The sequence below is a fragment of the Corvus brachyrhynchos genome, unplaced genomic scaffold, assembly GCF_000691975.1.
Source record: "Corvus brachyrhynchos isolate BGI_N302 unplaced genomic scaffold, ASM69197v1 scaffold80, whole genome shotgun sequence".
In the NCBI taxonomy this organism is placed as follows: Eukaryota; Metazoa; Chordata; class Aves; order Passeriformes; family Corvidae; genus Corvus; species Corvus brachyrhynchos.
In genome coordinates this window covers 12,773,963-12,786,843 of record NW_008236769.1, presented here as the reverse complement: position 1 = coordinate 12,786,843, position 12,881 = coordinate 12,773,963, and the positions used below count along the sequence as shown (strand labels likewise).

The 12,881-nt window shown below is 40.1% G+C and overlaps 1 protein-coding gene across 6 annotated transcripts; it reads right to left on the bottom strand.

Moving 5' to 3' along the window:
• Positions 1-2,452: 2,452 nt before the first annotated feature.
• On the bottom strand, positions 2,453-12,875 carry LOC108445083. Of its 6 annotated transcripts, none has more exons than XM_017727755.1 (12): positions 12,016-12,875; positions 11,416-11,532; positions 10,072-10,176; positions 9,587-9,718; positions 8,757-8,906; positions 7,810-7,947; positions 7,092-7,208; positions 6,585-6,692; positions 6,012-6,125; positions 5,555-5,668; positions 4,611-4,785; positions 2,453-3,767 (listed from the first exon to the last, which is right to left on the bottom strand). In XM_017727755.1, the coding sequence occupies exons 1-10, from the start codon at positions 12,036-12,038 to the stop codon at positions 5,563-5,565; spliced, it is 1,110 nt and encodes a 369-aa protein (XP_017583244.1). In that variant the 5' UTR covers positions 12,039-12,875; the 3' UTR covers positions 2,453-3,767; positions 4,611-4,785; positions 5,555-5,562. The 6 variants fall into 6 exon arrangements, with proteins under 6 accessions (XP_017583244.1, XP_017583245.1, XP_017583246.1 ...); XM_017727756.1 differs by having other exon boundaries at positions 4,611-4,753; XM_017727757.1 differs by having other exon boundaries at positions 4,611-4,802; positions 7,810-7,944.
• Between the last annotated feature and the right edge of the window lie 6 nt (positions 12,876-12,881).

Below are 12,881 nucleotides of genomic sequence, written 5' to 3'. Positions count from 1 at the left end.
TCGAGAGCGGTTGCGCGCGGTTTTGGCGCGCGGTGGTGGCGGGACCCACGTGAAACAACAGGAAAAAAACCAGCCCAAACAAAAGGGAAAATACAAATTCCCGCGATTCAGATATGAAGGATGACGGTCACCGGCACGGCTCTACAGTCGATGAAGCGGACAGGGTATTTCAAGGGCCAGTTCAAACCCCACGCCCGATGGTTACCACATAAATTTCACAATGACATGGTATGAAATTTCTTATCAATAGTGAAGAAGATTGGGTAATGCCACGAGGTTGCTAGGCCTTGGCTCATGGAGCTTTCTGGAGTTATTAATTGCACATGCATGCACAACGAGATCCCATTCGTCCTGCTATTGGGCATACCCTCACATTTTAGAACAGCAATTTAGAAACAACCTGAAGAACTCCAACAGAACACAAACAGCTTTAAACAGTAATACATTTGCAGCCCTTGCAGCCTGAAGACTGGTGGGACACTTCAGAGAGATGGTTTCTTCTGTCCTTAGAATCAGAGACCACTAAGGTTGAAAAAGCCTTATAATCACAGATTCATTATGTGTTGGAAGAGTCCTCTTAGATCATCAAATACAACCATTATTGTATAACCAGGTGATCACTAAACCATGTCCCCAGGTACCACATCCGGTAAAACAGATGGCAGAAGTAGCAAAGGAAAAGTTGTTTGGTGGGTTTTTTAAAATCAGCTTAAAACACAAAAGCAGCTATTGAAGAGTAGCAATGGTTTTGGAGAGACTTTCTGAACACACAGTAACAGGTGCTGTTTGGTTTTGGGGATTTTTTTAAATGAAGATACACTTTCAGCCTTGCGATGCATGAAGGGATTTACCTTGAAAATTCCTTTCCTGTTGCCTGGCCTTACTGTAGTAAATTTTGTACAAACTCACGCATCTTCTGTGTGGCATCTGCATGAATATCCATGTTCCTGCAGAGAAGTCTGCTCTGCTGGCACCTCTCCTTTCCCACACACGACTATGGAAAACGTAACTGTGTTCCTGAACCAAAGTCATGCTTGAAGTACAGCAGAGGTTCAAAATGTGCACAAACTCCCCTCCCTTCAGCCTGGCTCTGACACAAGCTAGAACAATGACCTGAACACATCCAAGCAAGCCAGACAGAGAACAGCTACAGCCTGGAAGCTACACAGTACTTTTAGCATAACACTACGTACAAATTAAATTCATTTTATCCAGAACTATCTGCTGGGACACAGCTCAGGGATTACAGCTGCACTGCATCTTTCTGTCCTTGTCAGCAACAAAAATCCTTCAGAAAAGCAGTTTCACACCACAGTGGGAATTTAAGGGGAGGAGATATCCTCAGCTGTGACCTCAAAGGAGTTTTACAAAGGAAACAAAGGACACACAACCCATGGCATTTCAGAACTGCCAGTGAAGGATGGTTTCCACAAGCACAGATAATGTATCATCTGTAAGGAGATTCTCCCAGTGGAAGCATGCCAACAGAAGACACTTGTCACTTCTAGGCAGAAACTGAGACCTGTCTGCTGAAGTTCAGGGTGTATTTTGGCTTAATTACAAACTAAGCACAGATTTATGCAGAGGAGATTTAATTGAGTAAAATTAAAGGAAAAACTGGGGGTGGAGTGCCAGACTTCTGCTCGCTTACCTCAGTTGTAAACTCCGTGTCAGACAGCCGTGGGTAGGTAAACAAGTGCATGGACAGGCTGTGTTCCAGTTTTGACTGCTCTGTTTACACTAATGAGGTTACTAATTAGAACACAGGATGATTCTACATCCAGTGTAGATGTTCTACATCACTGCATGAAATGACTTCAGCAGACTTCAAACCTCATCTGCTGTTTCGTTCCTTCCCTTGTGCTACCATAGCTTGTCCAAGCATACAGAATGTGGATTTGGGAATAAATCTGCCCAAAATTTGACTGCCACACGCAGATTGGTTATGCTATGTCTAGGCTAATATCTTCAACCAAGAAATACAAAGATCTTTTAAGGACTGCTGAATTACAAATCCTATAGATGTGTCCATAAATCCACTGCAGGCCCTGTCTATCTCAGGCAAAAGCTTAAAGGCTCTTAATACTCATGAAATGCATAAGATGAGTTTAAATATTTCTTGACAGCCTATTACTCTCACCTAGCAGTTCCATCTTCTCCAGCAGGACACCTTTCCATGGCAGAATGGGTGCTGAGACTCCAGCTGCTGCATTCCACTAAGTTACCATGCCCTAAGCACAAAATGAGGGGCTGGACACAACCAGAATTGAATCCCTTCAAGAGTCGAATTTTCATCTCTGAAGACTCCTCCTTTCCCCTTTTAGCAAGGGCTAAAAAAGCAAATCATCCAAAACAAACAAAACACCCTAAAACAAACAAAAAAGGACTACTGGGCCCACATATTCCTTTTACAGTCAAACTGATAACACAACCCCAAAAGCAGACTAACAAGGATTTTTAAAGTTTTTAATTCTTCTGCATAAAGGCAAATTGCCAAAAATGTAACACATTCCTTTATTTACAATCACCATAAATCACATGGAAGCATGCACACTGGAACAACAAGGTTCTAAATATTACTTCTTAGAAAAGTGCTGTACAGATGTTCCCTTGTACACACACACACACTCCGTGCTCTGTGGTGTGTGACTGATACACCCTTGTGTTGGGAAAAATGCCTGAGCATGCCTGGAAATAACATTTTGGGAGTGGGAGTAGTTCCTGGGGAAGCAGCTTATTTCCAAATCAGCAGCACAAAGGGCTCTTGGCCCTGGGTACTTCCAGCCCCACAGAAGGCTGTGGTGAAAAGCAAAACCAAACCCTGTAGAGACAACTCCCAGCTCTAGCAGACATTGGTATCCCAGCACATGCTACACAAGGACTGTAAAATTCTTGCAACTGGCACATGAATTTAGTATAAACTACTGTAGCCACAGCTCTCACTTCAAACTTCTGCACACAGTGCTGGCAGAGTAAAACAAAGGAGAGCTTATCCCAACATCATCACAATTCCTTAGCCTGGACAAGAGCAGCTCCACACCTGCAAACACTGCTATTCATCCCCAATAGTTGTAGGAACAACAGGCACTGAATACATCCTCTCCCACTCTTTAACAGTAGACTGGCTCTTTGGGTCAGGCTGTAACACACATAAAAGCAAAATCCAGGTATTTAAGCTGGCTGCTGTTCTAAAAGTCACTGAGCCCCTTCAAGAAAAGGATCTGATTTTGATAGACCATCTACCTTTCCTTTCTCTTCTCTCACCTGGCTTAGGCAAATGCCAGCTTAATTCATCTCAGAGAACAATAAATAGACCAAATGGGTGATTGCCCAATCCAAAAGTTATTAACAGCTTGTCTTTAATGACTGGAGGAAAGCTGAAATTATCTACATTCCTTTGAAGGAGTTCCTCGGGCTGGATGTGCAATTCTGGTCCAGTGGAGCAGAGAGGGTTCCTTGGTTTGAGGGGTGGCATTCTTCAGTTTGACTCGATGCTGGAGTCAAGTCAATTCACCGATTTCCTGGTGAAACATCAGCACACTCTGAGGAACAAGATCTCCAGAGGGAATGCCAGGATCCATCACCTGAAGCAGCTTTGCAGTATAATGCACGTGTCACCTGCCAATGCATGCATAGCAGAAATGTCCTCACAAAAGCTTTAAGGAACATCCATTGTCATTGCAGCACAGGCTTCATGAAATCTGAAGTTTTATACTTGAGGCACAGCTTGCAGGAAACAATCTATCCTTATAAAGATCTGGAGAAACCTAAACAAAAAAGCAGGTAACAGCATTTTATAAATGTGCTATATCCAGGCAGTAACAGCAAAACATTTCCTCTTTTAAGCTGTAGCATTACAGTAGCAGTAAATGGAAGAGAGCACTGCATATGGTGAGCTTATAGCACAGTATAAAGGAGAAACCCATATTGTCCATACCAAAGAAAGTGTTACAGCTAGTATGAACATTTTGAACACATAAATTACTGAGAAAATACAGTACTAGATACCCTACATTCCTAAAGTATTTGTCAAGAAGAAAAGGAAGCAGCTGAGCCTATTTTTCTCAACCACTCACATAATTTTCATCTAAATGTCATTAATTCATAAAATAGACTTTTATCTCAATTATAATTAATGAATTTCTGCCATATCTTAAAAATATCCTATTGACTAAGGTTTTTCCCCACAAAGCAACAGATACATTCATATTTATTTCTGATTATGACAAATCTTCTTTTAGCAAGGGAAGGTAGTGTGGAATTCTATCATGTAACCCACTATCTGGTTTTCAAGCAAGATTAAACTTCCACAGATAAAGTTCCTGACACTTGAGAATTAGAGCTCATCACACCTAAAAGCCAAGGTTAAAGGCAATGTTGCTCTAAATACTGATCTTTCCATCCCAGAAAACCAGTGTGTTGCTCCACAGAGAAGGTATTTAATTCACTTCATACATCTTACATCTAACGTAAATATTTACAAACCCACTGAGTATATACACTCCTTAATACAGCCTTATTTACAACAAAGACCACTGAAAAAACACTAAGCATCAACTATGTGGAAACCAGAAAGGCTCTTAACTGTGACGTAGAGATGCTTCTTTTACCTGAATAATTTCACCTTATGTTGATTGCACGTCTGCTGACTGTAAATCTTCCTCTTTCAGTGCAGATCCTACATGACAGCACCAGTTTTCCAAGACTTGATCTGCTGGTCTCAGACTACATTCCTATTCTTCAAGTCTTTTTTCTGTCACAGGAGAAATTCCTTCTTCAATACTTCTATATACAAAGAAAGACTAGATATTTTCAAATATTGAATTAGCACTTTAGGGAAGTGAATGCATGTTAAATCTTATTCATGCTCAAAGAATTTAACTTAAAAATCAATAAAGTCAAAAGAAAAATGCCATCAGCATAGTTTTTTAAAAGCTCTAGCTGCCTTTTCCTCATACTGCTATAATCCAAAATCTAAGTGTAAAACTAATTTTGGCCATATTCTAAATGAGTTTTATTATGCAAAATAGTCAAAGATCACTGTTTAACAGACATTTATATCCTAGTCCATGTTTCAGAGCCTGCATCAAATGTAGTTCAAAGGCAATCTAATTACACAAAAGACTACCTGCTAATAAAACCTGTTTGACCCAGATTGCCATCCATCCTATTAATGCACCACAGGAATCTACAGTCCAAGAGAAAATTTTCACTAAAATCTACTGCTGCAAATGCCAAGTTGTAACTTCATCACAAAAACATGAAGAGGCAGAAAAGGTGCTACTGAAATAATTGAAAAAACTGGCATTTTTTGAGTGATAAAAACACATCTTCTAGCGGACAGGTAACAATTTCAATTTCCTAAGTCTGAAGCATTAGATCTTTTAATTAAGGGGCTGTATTAAGTGCAAGAGGATGGGATAAAACACTAATAAAATAAAGGAATAAAAAAGAAACTGATCTGCCTGAACTGAACAGTTGGATTCTGTAGAACGATACTGTGGATGAGCTACTGAAACAGAACAGGTCACGTAAGTAGTCAGCACAAACTCACTTTGGTATTTAGATTTTTTTCCTCAATATTGTATCTTCAGCATTTGCACTTCCCCATCCTCTGTCAGGGTATTCTGACTGATGTCCTTCCAATAAACTGCTACAAAGTTTAAGTCTACAAATAAAAAAAACCAAACCCAAAGACTAAGTGCCTTTATTATGGTAACTTTTAAATATTAAATAGCTACAATCCATTAACACAGACTGTAACATGAGAACATAAAGAACATAAGGACAGAATTTTACCACACAACATATAAATATCGACCAAAACATCCCTAAGAAGAATAGCAAAAAAAAAAAAAAAAAAAAAAAAAAAAAAAGTCAATGTTTATAATAAAAGCTTGGATTGAATTACAGCAAGAAAGCAACTAAGCTTCTAAATTAATATAATTTATAATTATAAAATTAATTAAAAAATACCCCTCAAACCCCAATTGATGAGCTGCATTTCATACCTCTCCAGCCTGCAGTCTGCATCTCTGCAAGTCTTGCTGTCAGGCAGAAAGAAGCTGGATTTCCTCTGTTTTGGATTGTTCCATCCTGAAGAACAACTGGCTGGAATTGGGTCACTGCATAAAAACAAAAAACTATCATTGTTGTCACTACAAAACAACTTAATCTCTAAGGAGACAGAGAGCAAGCTTCCAGCTCTTAAAGGCTGAGGAAATGAGAGGCAAACTTCCAATTCTTTCCACAAGACAGAATGTGAAAGGGGCTCATCATTTTCCAGCACTATCTGGGATGGCAGAGAGCAGAAAGCAACAGATGGGAAAGTCAGAGTGGAAAAAGCTGAGTAAGCTCAAAGAAGAGAAGTAACAACCAAACATACCATGTGCTGGAGGAAATGTAAAAAGGGAAAGAAAAAAGAAGGGAAAAGGGAAAAGGGAAAAGGGAAAAGGGAAAAGGGAAAAGGGAAAAGGGAAAAGGGAAAAGGGAAAAGGGAAAAGGGAAAAGGGAAAAGGGAAAAGGAACACCTTTACAGGATAAGCAATAAACAGAAATAACATCATAATCACTGGGGTATTTACCTTGTTATTCCTATACTTTGTTGTACTGTCACTACTTCATCTTTTTCACCTAAGGCTTCCCACTCTGAGCACTTTGAAAAAGCCTCCTGATGTCCCAAGTCAGTAAGGCTGGAAAGAAAACGAAAAGGTCTGAATCCATGCATGTGGGTAACACAGCTCCTCTTAAGGGGGCTAAGTGGACAGAAAAAAAACACAAAACCACACCTGTATAAACATTTTTTACTAAGGTTAGTGTGAAATGTCTACTAAACTGCCAAAACCCTTTGTGTTGCTTAAATCTACACACAAAACCCCCTGTGTTGTGTCTTCTGACACTTGCAATGGACCACTGTAAATAACTGCTATCATACAGCACAATTATTCTGACATGATTTCCATTCCTCATTAAATTGCACACATTTTTAGATGAAATTAAAGCTGTTAACAAATGGAGGGAAAAGTACTAGTCATATTCCAAAAGGTAGTTTGTAGTATCAATGAATTCCCATATGGAGAATAATTTCATACCTTTCCAGTGTGTGGTACATCTGCAGATAATGGTTTTTGCTCTCTGAAACCACAGAGGAGTCAGAACTGTTTCTTTTTCTGCGTTTCCATACTGGAGAAGAATCAGGAGAACAGGAACTACAAAAATAAAGCACAGATTTTACACACATAACATTTTTTTATCTATGTCTAAATGTTTATCAGAGTTCTGCTAAATAATAGCATATGCTACAGAGGAAGTTTTCTTTTGAGGTATGATTCTTCAGTCACACAGAGGAACATGGAGCAAATGGCTCACGGTTTGGAAGCAGAACCATTTTGAGCTCCACACACATCCCCCAGGACAAAGGATTTCAGTAAACAGGGAAGTGCACAAGGTACTTCAGAGTCAGCCTCCCTGCTGTTCTGCAGACAGGCAAGATGCTATTAAGGAAGGGGACTCCTGCTTCTGAAAAAGCTCCTCTACTTTCAGAACATTCCAGCACTGACTAAAGAAACCTCAGTACTCTAAGAAGCTGAAAAAATACTGCCTTTCCTTCTGTTATATCATGTAATTCTGCAATGCTGGTAATTTTTCCACATTCAATGCTCTGTACCATTGATGGATTACATTCAACAGCAAAAGTGCCCAACTCCAGAGCTGAGCATTAACTACTCTTCCACATTAAACATTTCCTACAAAAAACTGACACGTACTGAATTATCTCCCTAAGTTAAGCACAGAAGTTTTCTCTCATACCTCTCAGGTATGTAGTCAGTCTGTCTGCATTCATCTTCACACTCATTTCTCTTCTGCTTTTCGTCAAACACAAAGGAGCCAGAAGCATCCTCATCTTTGCAGAACCGTTCCTGGGAACTACCTGAAGGTTCTGTACTACTAAAAACAGGAGGGGAAAAAAAAAGCTTTAAAAAACTACCCATCTGGCTTACTGCTCCAACTAGAAAACAGTTAAACTGAAGTAATAATTAACAGTTCATCTCATATGACACTCAAATGGTATAAAAACTGCAACTTCTACCACAGGTTAATTACAACACAGGTAAAACTATTTACACAGTGCAGTTACAAAGCTACAAGAACTCCATTCACCCTTTTCCTCCCAATTTACTAGTCCAAATCGTGTAAAGTATGAGGTGGCATCAATTAGCAGAGCTAGCCTTGTTACAGAAATTCAAAGTTGTGAAAAGATAAAAATATTTCCATCTTGAATGCACCTGACACTCTCCTGAAGAGAGCACAGAAATCTCTCTCTCACTTTAAACGTCTCAAATCCTCTAACATATTGTTACTGTAGGAGACACATGGTTCCATGACATCAGGAAAAGGAAAGAAGGAAAGGTTATCACAGTCAAGGAACAGTAATCACCAAATTTGTGCTTATGCCTCTCGCTTTCTAGAAAAGTAATATTACCTTGTGCCCACCAGTGTAAAGACAAAGGGGAGGAATGCATTCTGCAGGCAGACCAAATGCCTTCCTCCCCATAAATGCCTGACTGCAGATAATCTTAAGACTAAATAATGGGAGTATCTTGAAGACTAACAGAATTCAAATGGAAAACAAAGCATTCAAGGAGACTCCCATTTCTGAGCCTGATCTTTTTTCTCCCAGTCAGGAATGCTCTAAAGGAACTACAGAGCCCTCCTTAAATTCCTTAAGCCTCGACTTAATTCACCCATATACACACACTGGCTGTAGAGTGCAAGCTTTTTCACCAGGAGGATCCCAGGCATTCAGTGCTATCTTCCACAGCCTGATCTGCTGGTCCCAGGACCTACGGCTGTACTTCTTGAACTTGTTGGGAGTTCTAGGGTGAACTCCTGGAATTCGCTGGTCCCTGTAAATACACAGTAAGATTTATTATTTCAGAACATGGAGGTTTTTCCCTTAAAAAGAATCCTCAGCTCATCAGATCACACAGGCATCAGTGGTCTGATAAATAAAGTTCATATTTTTAAACACTTAATTGAGATGTATATAAGACATTACCAAAAATAGATCACAAAAGCAACAACTAACCATCATGTTCTGAGTCAGACTGGAAGCTCATCCAGTCCAGCTCTCTGACAGCTGCCAAAAGCAGATCCCTACTGCCCATGAACAGACACAAAACAGAAGCATAACTCATACTCCTTCAATAATATCCCAACCTCCAGCTCCTTCAACTTTATTTCTCCTGAGTCAAGTGCAGCTTCTTTTATTTAGTATTGTACCCAGTCTGGCTGGGATGGAGTTACCTTCGTGCTCACACAGCTTCAAGGCCTTCTCCTTTCCCCATTCAGCCCTGCCCCATCCCACAGACACTAAGTTTACGGTGAACACTGAGTTGAGAGGGAAAACTGCTGGGACAGCTGACTCAAATTACCCAGAGATACTGTGCACCATATAATGTCACACTCAGCAATAAAAACTAGAGGAAGAATTTGAAGAGAACTAAGGCTGTGTGCTGTTTTACACACACACACACCAGGAACAAGTAAGAGTTCATTTGGAAAGCTGCAACACAGTGCAACTTACTTTGGAACTTCTTTAAGGTATCTGTCATATGCAAGGGTATTCTTTCCAAAATTGATCTGTTTTTGTCTTCTCCTCAGGACCACTTCATCAGTTTCCCATTCAGCTGGATTAGCAGAGTCACTTGCAACAGAACTTGAAAATAAAAGTAAGAATTAAGTTGAAAAGAACCTTAATAGTTTTACAAGTTACATAAACATATTCTAGAACTGCCTGTATTCTTACTGATAGACAGTGAGCACCACTCTGAATTCACTGGTTCACAGAAATGAAAGCTGTGCTAATCAAATCTGAACCTCAAATGATCACACAAGTAGCTTTTGAGATAAAACTTCTCAGTGCTACTCCCTCCTTAAGGCTTCCTTCAGGCTTGATATGAAACAGCCTGTGTTTCAAATATTCATTAATGCATGTAAAGTAGTCAGAGATCATCAGATGGTTATTGCTAAAACCAATGCAACAATAAGCAGTAATAGTTCAATACCTACTTTGTGATTTTTTTATTTGATGTCCTCATTGTTTTGCCTTCTTCAATTCTACCTTCCCAGTTGGGGCAACTGGAAAGAGGTCTAGAATGTTCTGGTTCTGTAGAGCTTAGAGAAAATAATGGGAATTCATCATGAATGTTTGCTGCTTGTAACACAGTTAATGAACAGAAACATCAATAGTGGACAAAACCACTCCACAACTGTAAAACCACAAGCATGCTCCTCTGTTTCAGTTCTAAGTCACCCTCAGCCTGCCCTCTTCTGTCAATTTTAATGCCTCAACATTTAACAAGTGATATAAGTAATACAGAAGCAGATTTAGCTGATAGTCTTACTTTCCCTAAATGGTTTCACATCAACAGATGAAATTACCATCCGTGCTGACAACATCATTTTAACACAGGACAAAGATTCCACACTGAAAAGGAACATATCCACTCAGCAAAAGAGAAACACAAAACACTGCTGGCACATCCACTTAAGTCTCACACTCATGCCATACCGTTAGTATTTTTTATGACCACATCAAAGACACAGAAAACACTCCTGAACACAAGGCCTTTCCTAAGGTCTTCAAAAGATTAATTTATTAAAGAAACAATATTAAACATGCCATCAAAAATTAAAATCACCTTCATACAGCGTAATATTCAGAAATGTATGAATTACATAAAAAAAATATTTTCATGTACCCTCAGTAAAATATTTCCTCTTACATTCTGTTCAGTTTTCTGCACATATCTCAGCACTCACCACTTTCCACCCTTGCTATCAGACTGTAAGATACAAGTCTCAACCACTTCCTCCACCGTAGGTCTTCAGTCTAGAATATCCAAAAGCCAAGAAAAATATTCCTAGAATTACCTATGTATAAAATTCTATCTCATCTCAAATTTTCCTCAATAACCGTAGGGAAAAAAAAAAAGGTGCTCACTAAAAACTGCAGTAGAACTGAATATACCAAGTGCACTGTGAAGTGAACAAAGATGGCCTGCCCACACTTACACATAAAGATGCATAAGCAAAGTATGAAAATAACAGCATATGGCTTCATTGGGAATTTTATACTAATATTGAAGCCTTCAGCAATAAAGGGCTTAACCTACTGCTTCACTAAATAGCATTTCTCCCTTTCATTTGGAATACTTGCTAATACCATGGCATGTATTTCAATTAGACAAACTGGGTGTTCTTCTTCAGGCACGATGCAGGTATCATCTCCTAACTCTGTGCTACTCTGTTATAAGAAAACACTCAACCTAAGTATGTCCAAGCTTTTCTTGGAGTCCTAAAGAAGAGTGTAGCAAAGTGGAGACGTAAAGAAAATTCACATTTATTCCTCACCTGTCCAGCCAATGGCCTGAATGGCCACACTGATATTCCTCAAGCACCAAAGAATCTGAATGCTTCCAGCTTCTATATTCCTGTTCTTGATGCCAGCAGTGTGGATGCTGCACAGAACTAGAAAACAAGAATTTTCATCTGAAATCAAGTCACTGGTATTCACTGAACATTGCCCATAAAAAACAAATATGGACAATCTGATTTGGCATACAGATATGTGATTTACCTCAACTTATTCAGGAAACATTTACTTAACAAAGATGTTAGACAGTGCAATTGCTGAGAAAATGTCTTTGATTAATGCAATTAAGACATCAACATTTTCAAATAAACCATTATTATTTAAACAACCAAACATATACTCTATTTGCAGACAAAATGGTGGGAGAAAAAACCTAACTGAGGACTGTCACCAGTATTTATAGACCTGTGGACATGTGCCAACATCCACAGACCATCCTCCGGCAGCAGTGCACTACCTGACATTTATTTACTGCCCCATCCCGTAGTAAATTCACGGAAAAGCCAAATTCAGGAACTACACTTCAATGCAATGGCTAAGGAGAAGTAGGTCAAATGTTTATGTGGAAACACTTTTACCCAGGAAATTCTTGACCAGACATGGCTGCAGAGCCCTCACAAGGAAGCCTGGGATCTGACTGTAGTGCTTGCAACACGCTGGTGGGTCAGCCAAGGATTGCTTAAGGGTTGAGTTCTCTACATTTTCCTCCTCGATTCTGGCTGCTCTGACATGTTAAATGACGGGTTACTAAACAAAACACAATCGCAGCATCTACTAACACCAGACGTGGCTTCTGGGCTGAGGACCACACCTGCAGATCCCCCACCACACCTGCTCGAGAGAGCGACCGGGTACTGCAGCCTCTGCACTGTAAATACACGGTGTTTCTGTGTGTGTAACAGCAAACACACTGCTCTGTACGTGCCAGCTCTCTGCGCGTAACTAAACAAGGGAGAGGGAAGGAAGGATTTTTCACATTTTACTCCTGGCTTAAGCACTCATGTTTGCTTTCCCTTCCTCCTCCACCCTGCCTGGCTTTGGGAGTTTCCTACTCCCAGAGGCTCGAAGTTACCAACAACACACAGCACAAACAGCTCCCTCCGAATCACAGACCCAGGCAGAAGGACGCTTCCAAACCCGCTCGGTTTTCGCCAAGACAGTGAATGGATAAAACCCTTCTCTGACCACCTTCAGCAATTACTCGATTTAATGACTTGAAAGAAAAATTTTTAAAAAGCACACCAGCTTAGGTACACTACAACACATGTCGTAAGTACGACACTGTTTGAAAACGTAAGGGGAAATGACAACCGAAAACTATGCCTTTTAAAAACATTCCGGTATTTGCTTTGCACTGCCCGCCCACTCCAGTCTGAAGCCAAGCCGCCGTGCTCCCAGCCGGGCTGGGGTGCCTCGCCTGCCCGGGCAGCTGGTCCCTCACTCG

Coding starts and splice junctions, on each gene's coding strand:
- LOC108445083 (XM_017727755.1), bottom strand. CDS start 12,038: ATGTCTGGTCAAGAATTTCCTGG. Junction 6,126..6,584: donor CAAAGTATAGGAATAACAAG/GTAAATACCCCA, acceptor GTTTTTATGCAG/TGACCCAATTCCAGCCAGTT. Junction 5,669..6,011: donor GCAGACTGCAGGCTGGAGAG/GTATGAAATGCA, acceptor TTTTATTTGTAG/ACTTAAACTTTGTAGCAGTT.